The 19352-nt window shown below is 39.2% G+C and overlaps 1 protein-coding gene across 2 annotated transcripts in view; it reads left to right on the forward strand.

The window, feature by feature from the left end:
- The first annotated feature begins 8978 nt into the window (after positions 1-8978).
- Positions 8979-19352, forward strand: part of col7a1 (collagen, type VII, alpha 1) — a 55406-nt gene continuing 45032 nt past the window's right edge. For both annotated transcript variants that reach the window (XM_067587428.1, XM_067587427.1), the window contains exons 1-9: positions 8979-9469; positions 16849-16921; positions 17026-17206; positions 17302-17458; positions 17553-17646; positions 17748-17906; positions 18101-18258; positions 18607-18736; positions 18842-18961. In XM_067587428.1, the coding sequence (XP_067443529.1) occupies positions 16858-16921; positions 17026-17206; positions 17302-17458; positions 17553-17646; positions 17748-17906; positions 18101-18258; positions 18607-18736; positions 18842-18961 (1063 nt within the window). In that variant the 5' untranslated portion in view covers positions 8979-9469; positions 16849-16857. The remainder of the gene's footprint in view (positions 9470-16848; positions 16922-17025; positions 17207-17301; positions 17459-17552; positions 17647-17747; positions 17907-18100; positions 18259-18606; positions 18737-18841; positions 18962-19352) is intronic.

Consider the following 19352-nt stretch of genomic DNA (forward strand, 5'->3'; position numbering starts at 1 on the left):
TATTCTGTTTCCAGTTCTCTAGATCTACCATGATGATTTTCAGAATTCATTCCTACATCTAATGCATCTACAGTCGTATTGATTGATAGTTTTCTCAACATCACAATTTAAGAAGGATATATAGGTTGGTGCAAGTTGCAAGAGATTTTGATCACTTTTGAATTTGACTATTTGCACAAGTTCTGAAATGAAAAATAGATTGGTACCTCAGATTGATAAACACCTTTTGAAAAAATGGAACATATAAGCTATCATTATTAGTTTGGAGTTTCTATGCCTGAAACTCCTGAAACTTCTAGCATAGTATTTTAAGATATTTTGTTTCTATTAGTTTTCTACAGTGTAGTGGACCAACAAATAAGCAGAATGGGAAAGGAGATGATACACCAAAGGCAATGCTTTAACTTAAAGTTGATGATACTGTAAGACCAAATGATAAACTGTAAAACTCATTAAAATACAAGAATGTTGAACAGTGAATGTAAATGATCAGTTCATCTTTTATCTAAAAGACAGGAAACTCTGAAAGGAAGGCTAATGTTAATTTGCAAACACTCACATAGATAACCAAAAAGATGAAGATACCCCGTGCACAGCAGCGCCTCTCTCCTGGGTGTCAGCTTATGCAGGGAAAGTTACAGAAAATCAAAAAAGTATTCCAGTGCACACCAGGATAATAGGATAGACACTATTTATTGAGGGATTACATTAAGAAACAAAAGGAGCAAACTACGCGTTTCGCGCGTTGCTTAATCACATATCTCACATACATAACCTTTGTAAAGAAAACAATGCTCTGCTCTGCTCTGTCAGTCATTGTGGTTAGCGTGATTGTGAGTTAGCTCTCACTTTAAAGCCTCTAAACCCTGTTGTTATAGAGTGTTATGGGACGGCTCGAAAAGTGAAAAAAGCTAAAACACCAGTAAAAGTGGGACCAAACCTGAAACATGTGAACATATGTAATTCCTAAAGAATATAATCAAGTTATTCTTTTTTCTCTCTCTCTCTATGTGGTATATAACATTTGCAAGTAATATGGAAAATGTTTTTTTTGAAATGTACACTGGGGGCTCTGAGACACAGATTACAGGAGTAAAGTGGTGCCAGACCTGCTCTGCTCTTCTTTTTCTTCTTCTTCTCTTTCTTTTAAAAAGGATGCAAAGGAGACTCTCACATTTGTTTCATTCCAAGATTTTGTCTTTAATCTTTCAAAACAGATGTCAGTTCTTCCACCCACGAGCAACAGTGCCCACCAGTGCTGTTACTGGAGGAAGTGGAGATCCAAGCCAAACTGGTGAATCATCAAAGACAGTGCCATTGTCTACCTCAGTTTGTTCAGACATGTTACCACTCTATTATTAGAAAGTCAGTATTAACATCAGCTGCAGCTTCCTGTCTGCCTCTCACACTGTCTCCACTGCAGGTCAACGGGAACACGTTGGGAGACAGAGTTGTGAAAGTCAAATTATTACATTGAATGATGAGCCAAAAAGCGGTCCATGATCTCCTAAACTACTCTTCCTCAACAACCGGATGTGTGTCTCAGTGAGCTGAAAGTGAATTGCAAGAACTGAATTTGATTTGTGAGAATGAGAATTGTGTGAATGTGGAAGTATATAGAGAGTTGAGTTTTCAGTAAGGATCAAATACAGTTTCAGAGCAAATTAATTCAATTTCATAATATTACACTCAGTTTCAAGTTTATTGGAATTCAGTTCCAAAAACTAATAAATTCAATTTCAAATTATGCTTTTCAGATTCAGTTTTTCAATGCAGTTATTCAAGTTAAACAATACAAATTCAAAATTATGTGATTCAAATTCATTTTTTTATGCAATTATTTAAGTTGGACAATTCAAATTCAAATATAAATGATTAAAATTCAGTTTCTAATGCCACATATTTTTGCCCATATGCTAGTCTGTAGAGACAAAATGTTTCCTAGCGCTTTCTGATGTTTGTTTTCTGACAAGAATGGCATGTCAAATAGCTATGAAAATCCTGGATGCACAATGAGCTGTTTTGGAACAAATTATGTTGATTATCAATTCACAATCCTGGTTTAAAATAAACATTCCTCTGCAATGTCTGCACATTTTATTTTTAACTAGTACACATATGGTCTTCATTTTAGACACCAGTTCTGTTGAACATTATTATCTTTCCGACAGTATTGTGATTGTGTGTGTACCATTACAAAATGCAATCGCATTATATAGTTAAAAAAATGTATGTATCTATTTTTGTTCTCAAGCTGGAATGTTAAGACTGCAATCTGGTGTGCATGAGACCATGACGTGGAAGAACAGGTCGATAACATAAGATGATTTGATCTGAACCAGTATATACATGGGCCCTATGCCAGTAGCGTAACCTTTAAGTCAGATGCAGGTATGAAGTCCTTGCTTTTCCCTTTCCAAAAGAGGATATATGAGTTATCATAATGATTTACTGTAGTTAATCTACACTTGATTTAGAATTAGAAACATGGATACATATGGGAGTCTACTGTTAACTTTTCTTTATTCCTCTTTCCCTAAATGTTGAAAATATTTCTTCTAGGGTTTTCTAATCAACTGAAAGAAGAACACCTGGTTAATTGAGTTGCCAAATTGCATCACAACAATGAAAGTCCCTTTAAATAGAGTTTGAAAAACTTCCCATTTTGGCTGACTAGTATAAGTATCAAAAAAGACACTGTAACATGCCATTACTACTCCAAGTCCAACATTTTCCTACAGCATGATTTGTCTTTATTTTTTCTCTTTTCTATTCCTGCTCTTTTTCCGTTTTATGCAAACTTGAATCTTTACTAATGAAGATGTTCATTTATTTGACATCTTGCTGTGGTCATGTGTGGTGTGCATAAACCCATTGTTGTTTTTTTTCATTATTATACACAATATGTTTGATTTTCTATTATTCCCTTTTTTTTATTTGTTTCTGCGCAACATGTGTAATGTCTTTTAAGTCCATGTGGGCTGGGTGTGTGTAATATGTAGCCATTGCTAATATCATATGGTGACCACAGCTGCAGAGCAAAGAACAGCCTCTGAGCGCTCCCTCTCAGCTGTTTCTGGTTTTATTACTGAGATATGCTGCCACTGTGTGGCTTCTTCTATGTTCTATGTCAATTTTCAGATATCTTAGACATCTTATCTTTCAAAAACAACCAACATATTCTGAAGCGAAGCAAAAGTCATTCTGCATTTTACAAAAAGTAGATGTTCAACAAGTGTCAGTTTTAATACCATATATCTGACGCATCTCTACAGACTACGTAACCATAAATTTCACCTACTAATTGTACAATTTACAGACCACTTTTCACATATTTTGGTCCGATTATCCACTCACATGATTTTTCTTACCACTGCTATACTGATGATACCCAGCTCTATCTGTCCTTCCCACTAGGCCACCCTCTCTCAGCGTGGACCTCAGCCTGCCTCAATGACATCTCAAGGCGTATGATATAAAGCCATCTACAACTCAGTTTCTCTAAGACTGGACTCTTGATCCTAGCCAGTCCTTCTGTTCATAACAACATTAGAACCCAGCTCAGCTCTAACAAAGTCATCCCTCACCTTGACTACTGTAACACTCTTGTGGCAGGGCTGCCAGCATGCCCAGTAAAACCTCTGTAAATGGTCCAAAATTAAGCAGCACAACACTTCAACCAGCCAAAAACAGCTCATGTCACTCCACTTTTCATTACTCTCCACTGGCTCCCTGTTGCTGCTCACATTATGTTCAAGTCACCAATGGCTGCCTACAGAGTATCCACTAGCCCTGAATTTTGGTCAACAGAATCCCTTTCTGTCTTCAAAAATTGCTAGAAGACCTATCTCATCTGAGAATACTTCTTTACCTAACGTGCCCTTTCTCTCTCTATAGCTCAACCCTTTTCTCCACCCTAAAAAAACCCTAGTAACCTACTAGGCACTTACTGTACATATTACTTCAGGCACCTGCATGCCTTGTGGCACTTCCACAATGTATTGAGTGTTGTGGCTCTTTGTCTCAAAGGCTTCTCCTTGATCTACTGTGGCTTGGACTGAACCTCACTTGTACGTTGTTTTGGACAAAAGCATCTGTCAAATGAATACATGTAAATGTATAATTATGAGGAGTATTGAGTGACACATTATCATGGTTTTGTACACTATACTGTATATCCATCTTGGAAAACCTAAATAAAGTGTGACTAGATTGGCATGAAAGAGTGTAAGAAATCAATCAATTTTGAAGAGGAGACCCTATAACTCTGTATACCTCATAACCTTCCCTCATGCATTGACCTTTAAATTTAAATTTATTATCATCATAAACTTGCATGGTGTACCATTTCCACAACAACAGAACTGTAATCATTATATTTTTCTTGTCAAGCATAGTTTATGCTCTATTTCAGGTTTCTTTTGTCCCTCCTTTCTCCTACCTTAATCACCAGCCTCTGTAATGGAGGTATGAAAGCAGGTCACTGTGCTATTTGTCACCTGGACAGGTGGTATTTGAGGAGAAAGCTTCAGGCGTTTGAGGATCAAAACGACAGAGTTGGCTGCTTATCCGCCTCTCTCCACACCAACTCTGAGAGCATGCGGTGAAAGCTCATGAATTCCAGCCTCATGTTGAGGTAAACCTTCACATCCCTGCGGCAGAATTAAGACCAAATTGTCTGTAAGGATAATTCTAAGCAAACACACACTCTGAGCTGTGGCTCTTTCTCTGACAACATAAAGTTAAGCGGATTTGTCTCTTGTCACCAGTCTGCACTCACATATATATACACAGTCACGGAAAACAGGCAAAATCCACTCAGACAATAGTATGTTTATAAAGGTGAAAGGGAAAATGACTCCCCACAGGAAAAAACACTAGACACTCCTGCAATCTCTTCTACTTCCAGTCAAATGTGCGAACTGAACATGTGTAGCAAGTAGTGATGAAGCAGAGAGAATAGGGGGATCAGTGTCAATCACAAAAAAAGCAGAGAAGACAGACATCATTCATTCCCTTTGCATTCCTCTCCATTTGGAGAACAGAACACAGAACAGAAAAGCAGATATATATACACTCACCAAGCATTTTATTAGTAACACCTGTGCAGTCTAACACAATCCAACACAACAGCTCTGCCATAAATTCTACTTTTACGAAGCTTATACATTTTCAGTTTTTGTCATTGTCAGAAAGGTAATAATTCTACTTTATGTTTATTATTGAGGTCGTAGTGGGTGGTGGTGGTGTACTGGAGTGCATTAAATTGATAAGTGTATATATATTCTAATTCTATGTATACATATGTTAGAGGGATGGAGAGGAAAGGAAGGCAGTTCCTTTAATTCATTTAGAGACTGAAGAAAAGATAAAAAGATAACATTTTCCGACAGCATAGACATTGTACAGATAATATTTGTATCAGAGGATAGTAATGGGATCTAACTAAGGATCACGACTGAGTCAGAAATTATGATTGACCTTGTTAGAAGTATCAACCCATTCCCTCATAAAAACATGTTCACTGTTGATTGACAGCAGCTTGCTAGTAGAGGTTCATTTTAAAATATTACAACAAGCTACAGTTCATGCCTGCTTCACTCATCATTTGCTGGGTCTCACTGCCTGCCTCTCCAGACTGATGTATTTCATGTTTTATATTAAACATAACCTAGAAGTGCCGGCAGAAAAAAAAAGTTCACTGTTGGCCACAGAACAAGGTGGTAATATATTATCACTGACTTCTCTGATCTTCTCCTGGCTGCATAACTATTAAATATGATGGTGAGACTGGAATATGATTCTTTATTATTTTTCTTCTGCTTTATGTCAGGTGGGTTTTCTGAGCATTCAAGATGGTACAGTAACACAACATAAAATCATACCTGGGAGACAATCACTGTAAACACAGTCCACAGTTACTGACTACTGCTTTATGTGACTGGCCAGAAGATTCCAGCAGGACTGTGAATTCAAGCAAAGCGCCCTCTTGTCGCAAACTTGCCTTCCTAAGCTTAAGACTCTTTACTGTTGCAGCCATAGTTATGAATAAAATAGGTTGTCACATGACATTATGGACTGACTGAGATGATTTTAAGGTGGTAACTTGTGTTCAAAGTGCAGATTGAAGCGGTTTAAACCACAAGTCATCTTGTCTCTATTTTCCCTAAACAACACAGGCTTTAAAAAGCAGTGTCAGGAGAACATACATTCTAGTGCTGGAATGTGTTTTTATTAGTGCAGCATGGTTATGCTTTCAGATGCAGAGCATCTGTGTCGCGCAGATTTCTTCAGGCCTCTGTCTGCCTGCCTGCCTGTTTACACCAGCATCTGTCTCGCTCTCTCTAAGAGTACAAATGAAACCGATCTTTAATTCAGTGTCTAAGAGGCAATGAACACATAGAAATACACAATCCCTCTGTACAGCAAGTGTGTTGACATGGCAGTGATTTAAAATTGGATGACACTTGCATGACTGAAAGTTTGGCACTACTGACATATGGCACAATTTCAGCTCTACAGTACATAGTAATGTTTAGAGTACACTCATATGGAGACCATGAAGAAATACCAGAGAATGTGAGAATTTACGTAGTATTCCCATAGTTTCACTTAGAAGAGTTATGTACCAACATGAACATATTTCATGATTAAGTTGAATGCTACAGTAATTTAATTTCTCATGCCAGAGGGGTTGAAAAAAACAGCCTAGTAAACAGACTGTATCATAATATGAGTCAGACTGATAATGAGAATGATACAACAAAGGTCATAATTGCTGAAATACTTGTGCCAAGTACTTCAGTAAGAGGCTGCTCTGTAGAGAGTGGTGAGAATCTAATTTGTGTTGATGTAAATTATAGCGGTGGAGCCCCAGAGACTCTGGTGAGGTGGCAGCTTTTGGCAGAGAGGATATAAGGTGTGTCTGTTGACTGACTAGACTATTCATTTTTAACAATGAGCCTTATATCTTTAGAAGAATACATTTCCATAATCAGAAAACCAGTTGTTTGATTTGACTTATAGACTTCTCAAGATTAAACATAATCTAAAACGGCGTGCTTCCGATTTAACATATACTGTAAAAAAATTGCGCTAACTAGGGGCTGAAACAACAACAAATTTTCCATTAAAGGCCCAAATATTTAAATAGTGGTATTTATAGACCCTTTTCTTTGGGGCCTAATGATATAAAGTGTGACTCAGATCAGGTCACACAATACTCTGAGCCATGGGCATCTTTTTCAAACACTCACTAATGCTGCAGTTGATAAGGCTAAAAACATAACCATAAGTGGTTTTATCTTGCTTAACATGATGGGGTGTTCAAAACGCAGTAGATAACCAACCATTCAGCTTAGAATAAGGACAAAAAACAACAAAGGAACATTTCAGAAAGACTGATGAAAGAAACCCTGTATGGTAAATTCTGCTGAATTATGAATTCTAGTGAAACAGAGGATTGCTGGGAGAGGAAGTGGCTCTCTATCACAGGGCAGAGCTTTAAAGAGACAGGTCTATTAAGAAATTTAAATTACTAAATACAGAAAATTACCAAATTAATTGAATTTATAGACTTTTTTGTGTGCAATACATGTCCACATTTAATTGTTTAATTGCTTGGTCATTTGCACATAATATGTTGTTTATGTGCTTTTCTGTGATGTGTTATTAAATGTTCTGTACAGTGTGCAACCCAGGGTGAGGAGCAGCTTGGTCCAAGAGATGAAGATGTTACAATACCTGCAGTATATTGTGATATTATTCTATGATTGTACCGATTTTCATGGTTTCCATCAGTACATATGCAGAGAATATATGAAAACATGTATCTGTTTTTTAAAATATAATCTCCTTTAAAGCCCCCTTCCACTCCCCTCAAAAATGTGTTTTTCTTACTATTACTTCACTTAGATGTTTTAGCTTCACTGTGCAGAATGATGTATGTGCAGTGTTTGACACCAGAAGGCTGTTTTCACATCCATCTGTTAAAGGGGGAAAGTTTCTTGGTGCTCACTTTAAATCTGAGTTTAAGGCGTGTACTTTCAAGCATGATTTGTGACATCACAACTAGCTTGGAAGCCAATCGTGTTCCAGTATGGAAATTAGACAAGTGAGATGTGGAAACTTAAAGTCTCCAGTGCACTTATACTGAGAATGGACTTCTCAGTGAAACTGGAGGTATCTTGCATCCTGCCGTTAAACTTTTGAAATTAAAAATATTTGTGTCTTTATATATTCTGAATTTTTAATGAGGGAGAAGGAGGAGATGTCATTTTAAGGAAAAGCAGATTATTTTTGATTTCTTAAAATAATTCTGGAGGGGCTCTTTCTTTGTATTAGCAAGGCTGCCCATGTGGTGAGTATTAATCAGACTTAAACTCAAGGTTGGACTGAAAATTTGTTTGGAAAGATATAAAATGTCCTCTTTAGCAGCTGTCTCGAAGAGGGTCCTGGTGTCAAGATTCAAATTCGAGACATTTATTATCAAAGTTTTGCGCTATGTGTTGCATATTCTTTTAATTTGTGTTCAATTACATTACCATACAGCAGGTAGTATACCAGCAGATAGGTAAACTGTGCAAACTGCGTAGAAAGTGTTAGGGATGGGGACTAAAAAGATCCTAGAGACTCATTATTGCTTTGGGCTATTTTTCCTGATAAATGAACAAATAGGTGTTGAGGAAGGTCAGGTGATTCTATTGTTATAGCCGACCCTACTTCATTGATTCCACATGTGGGTTCACTTTTATCATTGCACAGTTAAAAAAAAAGAGTCATCAAATAAATAATACAAGTGCAGCTGTAATTTGGGGGGAAAAAGTTTTGCAAAATATAAAAATAGTATGGTAGTATTTTTATTGTAACTTCTAATTTCCTGTTTCAAATCCATGCAAGCTGAGTGTTAAGCCACGTGGGCTGACTGCATAGTTAAAGACAATCTTCGTGAATTTATGTTAACCCTGAATGTGCTGCCTTACCTGAAAAAGTAACGGAATCATATAGGCAACATGTTTCTGCTCCACATGGTTACATGGAGCGCTTGCAGGCAGTGGCAGGGAGGGACAAGAGGCAAAGAGAATGAGGCTGGAAAAAAAGAGCAGAAAGAGAGAGTTTAATACTCCCCTTCAGGCATCCGAACAAGTCTGGACTGTTCTGCTGCTGCTTGTGTTGTGTTCAGACTACGCTACGTAAGGCGCCCTCGGCAATCAGAAATCGAGTTTTGACAGTCTCCTCCAGGGATGCAGCGACAGGACCTCAGTTATTGAGCTACAGTGGATGACCGAGGAGTTGCTTCGTGCTTTTTTTTTTTTTTTTGTGAAGCTGTGATACTGGACATCAGTGACTTGTGAATAACTGCTGTGTGGCCAGACACTGAGCGGGGAGCGAGGGCTGGATATGCCACAGGTGGAAAGGTGGGGAGCGGCAGGCAGTGGCCCGGTGCACGGAGCAGAGATCCTCTAGTAAGGTGAGGCAGAGTCGGACAGGTGAGAGTCTGCGCTGGACTCTGTGGGAGCAGTGGTGTCTGATGTGCATTGCTCTAATGAAGTTACATGTATGGGGATGGAAGAATCGGAGTTCTGCACAATTTTCTAGCTGCATATTTGCATTAAAGGCAACTGGATCGGGACATTTAATGCGATATGACAGGTTTGCTCTGCATGCACGTGCTGGTAAGCGATAACTCGGAAACTGTATATATAGAGCACTTGTCTGTAGTCAGCGACACACTACTCCTTAGCCTGTTGCTTTCCCTGCAGCAGAAGACTTGACTTTGAACAAGACCGAACAGAGCATTCATCGCCTCATGTTCACGCTTCCTGAAATTAAACTGTAATAAAATAACCAGCTTTGCAGCTCAGATTATCTCAGTCTAACAGACAATCCCTCTTGGCTACAGTATGTGGCATTTTTTAAAGAAAGAGCTATGATCTGGACAGAGTCTGTAATTATGCTCCTTTACTCTTGCCTGCATTAGTCTTCATTACAGTTGCACAGGACAACGGGGGGGAGTGTACAACCATGTTGACCTCAACTGAACTCATTTAGTGAGAAGGCATTATTACTCCTGCTATACACCCGTGATGCATGGTGCACAGAAGAAAGGAATCTCACTCCTCCACTTCCTCCTCTGATTTTTTTTGTCCCTTGATTGGTTTCAGTTGTCTGCTCCACTTCTGAGGGCATCCATGTCTTTGCTGTGGTTTGGCTCACGCAACTGCAAGAAATTCCCCCTGGTCATACTGTATCTGGATTTTTTAACAGTGTCTCAAAAAACCTTTACTAGGACTGATTATTACATGCTTCCTCCCTCTCTCCCTCCCTCCCTCCCTTTCTCTCTCATCTTTTCATTCACTGCATTGTCCCAAGCATGCTTGGTTGAGTTTTTGGCGTGCCACCCTGGCAGGGGATGGATCTGGACTGATCCCAAGTGTGTCATCTATGGAGGACTGTTCCTGGTTACTGTGTGTTTGATGTGTTGTTGTCTGTATGTTAGGGAACATATTCTATTGCCCTCACTTCAGCTTTAGTTACAATATTACTTTTTAAGGGTGATACTGTAAACAATTTTAGGCATTTTTTTGGAAAAATGATGAGGAGAACTTATATTTTGAGTGGATGTGAGTGCATTTGTATTGTTACTGGTGCTGAAATGACGCTTAATCTGCATTTGGATTGGATTACAGTATGAGCCAATAGATTTTGACTTTTTGTCTCTGTTCATTCATGTTTTTGAATGAGGGGGATAACCCATTGATACGTGTAGTTATTTCACTGATTTAGTCCATCTGGCTTTTGTTAACAATAATACTAAGCTTGTGCAATACTTTAATAGGGAGGATAAGATCAGAGCCTCTTTTGAAACTTGTTCCAGAAAGGGGTCACGGAAGATTTTCAAAAGCCGATGTTTTTAGTTTGGTGTTTTTTTTAGTTTGGATTAGGAAATGAACTGATAATCTATTATTGGCAGATATATGAGATGCCATACTTGACTGGAGGCTAGAGGTCAAAGGTTACAGGATCAGTCCTCCTGGTTTTTGACTCCTAGACTAGGCTCTTCTTCTTGCTACCACCAGCTTTTCTGGTATCAAAATCCTGGTGTATGTGAGCATTTTTGTGGGAATCTTGGGTAATCTACTTTGACACCTCTCCCTCCTTTGTCCCCTCTCGTCCCCTTCATCCCCTCGTCCACATGTGTCACTCTCTGTCCATGGACTGATGTTAATGCTCAGGGAGCCTGGCTCTTACACAATCCTGCACTCTGTCACATTGCAGTGGCCTGTGGCCCGCTGCCCCCCTGGGAGAATGGCATTTCTACTAAACCACAACTCTGTGATCCTGCCTTGTAAGCTTTCAGAAATCATAGCCCAGCCTTTGTACAGCTCTCTCCAGAAGCTCTGGGATGAATCCTAATCTCTTTTTCTTCCAGTTCCTGAAAAGTCCTTTTCTTCCTCTGTCAGCACTCTTGTATACAGGTCGTTGCTTTACTGCATGTTTTTTTTTTTTAGGATGGTTCTAAACATTGCAGTGCTACTGTGTCATTGACCTTTAAACCTACATGTTTAGTTTAATTCCCAGGTGGTCTGTGATGGGTGTGGCCATACCCATAAGCCAGTTACTTCATCCTTTTAAAATTCCAGGTGTGGAGGCCCCAGGAATGTACTGAATTAAGACTTGCTGAACATCTTTAAATATGCTGTAATAAAAAGTTAATACCAGTCAGAAGAAATGGGTTACTTCCACAACTGATGAGTGATTTAGCCAGGGATTTATTGCTATAATTATTTGAATATATTTACACCAGGAGGACTGTAAGAACACACAGATGAGGATGTGGCCTCAAAATATAGTGTCAGTGGGTGTGTATTGGGAGTGACAGGAAGAGGAAGAAGGGAGGAGAAATCTGTTTAGAGTGATTCTTTCAACATTTACTGCCACTTCTTTTAGTCTTCAGCTGGTGTTCCGAATGGGCCTTCAATCATTAATGCCTTTCAATTATAATCTGTTAAATTAGCCAGCATGTAACTACATAGAGCACTCTAAAATAGACTGTGGGTGAAGGTTGTGGTATGAACACCTGGCTTACATAATGAAGCCAGAAGTAAACACATTTTCATTAGATTCCATACAGTAAAAAAATAATGTGATGTGGTTTGCCGGGGGTTAATTGTACATGATTTCATTTTATAGGTGTTTAAAATAAATACTTGAAAAGGGAAAAGGAAATTAGATTAGGACCATGTGCATTATGTGTGTGCTGCATGTTTGGGGCCAAAACTCAGAAAATGTCAGGTTTGTGGGCTCTTCATTTTAGCAAGAGAGCAAACATTTATGGGTAATTATGAGCTTCTGGCTTCAGGCAGTGTCTGAAGTTTTCATACTTCAACAAATTCAAAGAGGGCAAGGCCAAGTAACTTTTATTATACAAGTTTTTAGAGTTTGGCTTCACTGTATGTACTGTATACAATGTACTATGTGAAAGTAGTCAAGCATTGTTATAGAAACACCTGAGTCCCCCTGATATCTTGGAAAATAAACTTATTTGCTGTGTTGCAGAAAGTTAGATGACAAGGTTGATACCACCCTCATGTCTGTAGGTAAATATATAGATACAGCCAGGGGGCTTACCTTAAAGACAGAAGACAACCTGGCTCTGTCCAAAATTCACCTACCAGCCCCTCACTAATTAACATGTCTTCTCATCCAACTCTCAGTAAGAAAGCTTACAAGACTGTTCCCCATAATGACTAACTATCCCTTGAAAGGACGACAGATCCTGTTTATCTTCAGGATGGCTAATGATGGGGAGGCTGTAATAGCCATAGTAGCTGTAATAACTTTGATATACAACACTAATGGGATGGTCTAAGTACTACAACAATGGTAAAGACCTTTAATGTAGATTTCTGTCTGATGCGAATGTTATCAAGACTGTCAGTAAGTATGAACTGCCGTTGTCTTTCATGTGGGCTGGTTCTGAGGCCCTCCTAGAGTAAGTCTGGTTTGGGTCAATGTTCCTACAAAATGCCAAGCAATGAAAGCGGCCAAATTCCAGATGGTGTTGATGTTCCTTGCATTCCCACAGGCTTAGAAAATCACTTCTATCTGCTCTCCTGCTGCTCTCTTTTATACATTTGGTTTCATCAACCTAAGTGGTTTCTCATGGTTTTGCTCGTCACAGTGTTTACTGTAGTAACCATAGCTCTACAGAGTAGATCAGAGGTTGTGTTCTTTGGCTCAACATCTGTCAGCTATTTGCAGTAGCCTTCCCCTTCGTGCATCACCTATGTAAAAAAGTGAATATGAATGGAGGTTGTCATGACAAGAAATGCTCTCTGGTAATATATATCCCTCACCAGATTGACGCTGTCACTGAAATTAGATGACAGTCATAGTTTTTGCTTGTGGCTTGCAAGCTGAGGTGGATGACACTGTGTAAGACCTGCATCCTTTGTGTCTCAAATAACATCAAAGATCTTCTTCAAAATGGTACATATTGTCCATAGAGTTATGCCATGTGCATTCCAGACACAAGCAAAGACAGACAAAGAGGAAACACTGAAAACATTTTATTTCCAAAATCTGTGAGTTGGAGTTGATGACTAGAGTGAAGAATGATGGTTTAATGATGATCCTCATCACTCCTGAAGATTAAGTCACCTAAAATACATTTTTAGGTGACATTTTTCAAATTCTATGCAAAAACTGTGATAATTTCAGAGAGTAGGGAGGACAAATTCTGGCTTTTTGATGTAGACTCTGACATTTTAGTACCGGCAGTTGAAACTTATGGAATTGTATCTGCAAAAACGTGTATGGTTCAAATATCTTATATCAGTAATGGGTAATTGCATCAGCTTTCAACAACAAGTTTTTTTTAATTAATGGTGCAGGAACAGCACTATAAGTAATTTATCTTCATCCAACATTCATACATCTGGTAGATGTATGAATCTAGCCGCCAGGCCCCCCCGGCCCACGCCCACCTAATCTTTAGCTAACTTTATTGCTTTCTCTAGTTTACAGTAACACATTTGATACACATGCAAGTCACAGAGAACCTCTCTAGCTGACATGCACTAATGCCACAGAAAATAGCTTCCATCTGTGGGTTCATTCCTGGAACACAATGATCAAGAACACTTAGTCGCATGGTAAGCTGAACACCTTTTTAATTTTCACTATTTGAAAGACACAACAGTTTTTTGATGAAAAACAGATGTTTCTTTTGTATTGTCATCTTAATTCTAGTCAAAAGGATGTTCTGATGGGACAGAAAAACCCCAGAAATACTTCTTGAGTTGTTACAAATCCAGGATTTTGCTTTAAATTCAATTCAGATGACATATCGCATATAACATAATAGAGGAAAACACAACTGGGCACTAATTAAATTCAGATAACACATGGCATATAAAATAAAAGAGGAAACTACAATTGAGAAGATCACAAAAACCATACAAAGCAAAAAAGTTAATGGAGTAAATAACAACTACAAGCTGTGTGCAGTAAAATATAAACAAATGATACCGATTAAATTTGTGCTGTATGAATTTGAATAGTGAATGAATTGAATAGTGAGGGGTCAGAGAAGAAAGAAATCAACTCTCAGACTTCAAAAAGGGGGACCTGGGCCAGATGCATAAATGATGCATAAGCACAAAAACCATGCTTGCACCATTTCTCACACATAAACTGATATTTATAAACACATATTGTGTGGTGAGAATGTGCCTCACGCATTCTTCAGACCAGGCGTACACATGTTTTTCTAAAGCGATCTGAGGGTGATATGATAAGCTGGAGATGAAATATAAGCTGAGATGGAATCTTTTAATAAAGCGGTTTGTTTTGGTTGATAACCAGCTGCACTGATTGTGTGATTATTATTTTTTTATTTTTTTTGCGTTTACGCAGATATTTTAAAATGCCAGTCAAAAGCACATTTATAAACATGACATTAATTACTTTTGTGTGATTAATTTTATAATTCTTTTAATTTACCTAGGAGTCAACATTTTATTTTGCTGTTAATATTCTTTTTATTTGATCCTGAGTTGTGTCACACCGTGTAAAGTCAGTTTGAATATAAATGCTGCAAAGATTACATTTCTGAGATATCACTGCTGTCGATGGTTTACAGGTCCATGTGATGAATTAATGATATGGACGATATAAACAGCCTCACCGCTATGCATAATGGTTGTGCATAATTACAGCTGTTGGAGAACTTCGCTGGTGTGACACAATTGGTGAAACTGCACTTTTTCTTTCCCGTTTGTTTCATTGACAGGTATATAGACTGGTGGAGCAAGCGGCAAATTGATATGAAAACAGCTGGTTCAGGGCGTGGCTTCATCCATTTATGGCTAATTGTGGGAGTGGAAATGAGGCTCGTGCATGTGTGCCTAGTTCCTCAATGACTGAGATTTATAAAACAGAACCATGCGTACGTGCAGCTTTATAAATCTGATGAAAAAATGCGTATGCATATTTCTGTCTTTGTGCGTACACAGTTTTAGTCATGAATCTACAGTTTTATGCATCTGGCCCTGGGTATCTTAAAGCTTTGATGTTGTGCTTTAGAACTGCTGTGAATTTCTCCGTGTTTACAGTCGTTCACATCTGAAAACATTTCCAGATAGATGCTATCATGCACTTTTGTCTTTCCAGTTGAGTAATATAATCTAATCTGTGTTGTAAAATGAAGCGACGAGAGGTCACCGAAAAGTAAGATGGGGAAAGCTGAGGGTATCAGACATCTTGCTTATTACTTCCAAGCAGAAGTGTTGAACTGGTGTGTTGCTGACCAAAGATATTTCATTTACCATCACAGGAGAGAAAGAAAACCAGTAAATATTCACATTTTATAAGTTGGAACAACTGTCATTTTTGGTATTTTTGTTTGAAAAAAAAAATCATGAATCTCAGAAATAGCAGCAGTTAGAAGCAGCAATAGCTTAAATTGGTGAAAGCATTGGTGAGACGATGGTTGGTGCATTTTCAGATTGAAATGCAGTGGCCAGTAAAAGCAGTTAGCAGCCACAATACCAATTAGCTGTGGCAGTAGAAGTAAAAGTGTGTAGATTTATCATTTAGTAGACTACTCTGTTACATGATCTACATTATGTGGTGTCATTATGGTTTAATTCCAATATTCTTACCTTAATTTACACTATGAGCTCCATATTTGGTCATTATACAATCTTAAAAATGACATTCAAAGTGATACTACAATATTGATACTGACCCTGAAACTCTAAAACGTGCAAATTGAACTTGGACTTTATAGCAGACTTGTGAAACTAGACCAGTGCAATAAAGGAGACTTCAGTCTGTAGTTAGACAGGCATTTAGAACAGGCAAACATGTTCAGAGGGATTAGGCTGACAGGCAGAAAATCAAAGATGTAAGGTAGATAAAAACAGGTACAGGCAGGAACAATTTCTGCAACTTTAAGGCAATTGACAAACAACAGTGTTGCATTACCCTCGACATGTGCTGGGGAACAAATGATTAATGTGATGCAGCTGAACAGGAACTTGATAAGATCAGGTGACTAGCAGAAACAGATTATTCAATGGGGACGACTAGTGACAGAGTAGCTGTAGGATGGCAGTGTTTCATATAACAGCAGATGGTTACAAAACACAAACTAGCATAACCTGGAGATACAAGGAGAGGAGGAGGAAGGGCAGTCAACAACAATACCTCTCAAAGCCTGCAAGCACGTATATAGTACATGTTAATGTTTAACATGTACATTACGTTTCAAGATCCCAATTTTTCATTTTTTTCAGACTATTGTACAAAATAAAAAGCTTAATTTATCCTGTGTGTTCTCAGGTTGTGAAGATGTGGAGCTGGGTATTCCCTGTGACAGTCCTGCTGTCCTCTATGAAACAGGCTGAAGCTCAGGGTAAAGTGCCAGTTGTTTTAATCAAGTCTATCCTATGTTTTTGTGTGTCTCCAGCTGTACATTTCTCTTTTATGTGTTCACATCTATTCTCCATCACTTTGCAGGCAGTTGTAATAATGTGCAAGCAGCAGATATTGTTTTCCTGGTTGATGGGTCTTCCAGTATTGGCAGAGCTAACTTCCTGCAGGTGAAGGGCTTTATGGCTGGAATAGTCAAGCCATTTGCCAACTCTGTCAGCGAGTCAGGGATACGGTTTGGGGCCGTACAATACAGTGACACCTCCAGGTGACTGACAGGATCAACATTTAACTCACTTCTTTCCTGTGCATGCAATGACAGAGCAGAATGATGTGTATTAATGCAGATTTTGCTCCCTCCAGGGTTGAATTCACCTTTAGCACGTACCTGAATGGCACTGAGCTGGTCAACGCTGTACAGAATCTGAACTATAAGGGTGGAAATACGCGCACTGGTGCTGGACTCAAATTTGTTGCTGATAACTTCCTCAACCCTTCGTCCAGTCGGAATGTCCCAAAGGTCTGAAGAACAGCCATTCATTGACATGTGATAATTGCAAGATACCACTTATGATTTTTCTAAATTTTCCTATGGGTCCTCCCTCTTAACTCAGATCACAATCCTGATCACGGATGGGAAGTCACAGGACAGTGTGCAGGAACCAGCACAGAAGCTGCGCAGTCAGGGAGTGCATGTTTTTGCAGTTGGTGGGTGTCCCTCTCTTATTCTGAACATTTTGGCACTCTTTTAGACCTGCTTATGAACCAATTTTGATTTTTTCACTCTGCCAACTTTTTGTGTTCGTTAGGTATAAAGAGTGCAGACAAGAATGAATTGGCTCAGATCTCCTCCCAGCCGAGCAGTGATTTCACTTCCTTTGTCGGGGACTTCAAATTGCTGAACACACTTCTTCCTCTTGTGAGCCCTCGAGTGTGTTCCAAAGCAGGAGGAGTCTATGCAAGCGATGGTATGTGTGCTAACATAAATACCACGATGTAAGATTGGTATGCTAACACAGGCACACCTTCCCATTCATTTGAATGAGAAAGTGTGTCCAAACGTTTGACTGGTACTGTAAATGTATCGTATTATCTCACAATGTCAACCTGCATTCATTTTATCCATGTCTCATCGTGCTTCCAACCTCTCCTCTCCTCTCAGAGGCGTACTCTGGCCCGTCAAACATTCAGTTCACAGGCCAGACATCTGACTCTCTCAGGTTCCGCTGGAGCGCTGCAGGGGGGCCTGTGAGTGGCTATGTCGTCCAGTACGTGCCACTCTCAGGCCTGGGTCAACCTATCACAGCAGAACTGCGTCAGGTGAGCCAAGGCGTTGAAGGATACTGTTTTGATTCTTGGAGAAGGGCAGCAGCACATCGATATGACCTAGATTGACGTAGCTAATTGCAGTATTAAGAGCCAAAGTCAATCCTGCTTTGTGAGAGAAACACGTGCCTTCAGGCTAAGTACAAATTTGTCTAATGGCTTGATCCTTTTCATGTAGCTGTTGTAGAGATTAAAGTTTGGCAGAGAACAGAGTGAGATTCCTTTCTGTGTACCATGGCAGACATGATGAAGACAGAGGAATGCCATGGATCATGCATCTATTTCAGTCCTTCACTTTGCAAAAACTTGTTTCACAAAGATGACCTCTTTCTCTCCTTGCAGGACACCGTTTCTGCCAATCAGAGGACCTTTACCGCACGAGAGCTGAGGTCAGGAACCGACTACTTGGTAACTGTCATTGCTCAATACCCCAACAGTGTGGGAGAGTCTGTCTCTGCCAAGCAACGGACCAGTAAGTAAAAAGTAGAGGACTCAAATGTCAGCAGAGAGACATTTGCCAAATTGCCAGCAAGACCTCTCACACATAAAACAGATCCATAAATGTCTTTTTTCCTAGGGTCCTTGCCAGGGGTCTCCAGTCTACGTCTGGTGCAGGCAGGCTTCTTCTCTCTCTCTGTTGGCTGGGATCAGCCTTCATCTCCTGTCCAGGGATACCGACTTACATATGGACCACGAGGTCAGACACACACCTGTTTCTTTCACTGCCTTTCTTACATCTTAATGCATTCCTGAATATCTCTGTTTTATCTGTCTTTCTCTCTGCCTTTCATCTAACTTGTTCATTTATGTTTTTATTACATGGATAGGACATCATATCTTTCCTTAAGAACTCAGAAAACTGCAAAACTTTTGTTTCCTGTTAAGCCCATCGAGGCAGAATGAAGGATTATAGTGAAAATGGAGGAAAAGAAGCTACAGTAGTCAATAACAGTTAACCTGCTTATGGCAAGTTGGAAACATGTTGAGAATGTTAAGCAGTCATAGCTGAGTAAGGGGCACACAAGCTTCTCTAACACCTCACCTCCCTCAGGCATCAGCTGTCAGTAAGGGTTTTTTTATTGCCCAAT

The sequence above is a fragment of the Thunnus thynnus genome, chromosome 4 (assembly GCF_963924715.1).
Source record: "Thunnus thynnus chromosome 4, fThuThy2.1, whole genome shotgun sequence".
Taxonomy (NCBI): domain Eukaryota; kingdom Metazoa; phylum Chordata; class Actinopteri; order Scombriformes; family Scombridae; genus Thunnus; species Thunnus thynnus.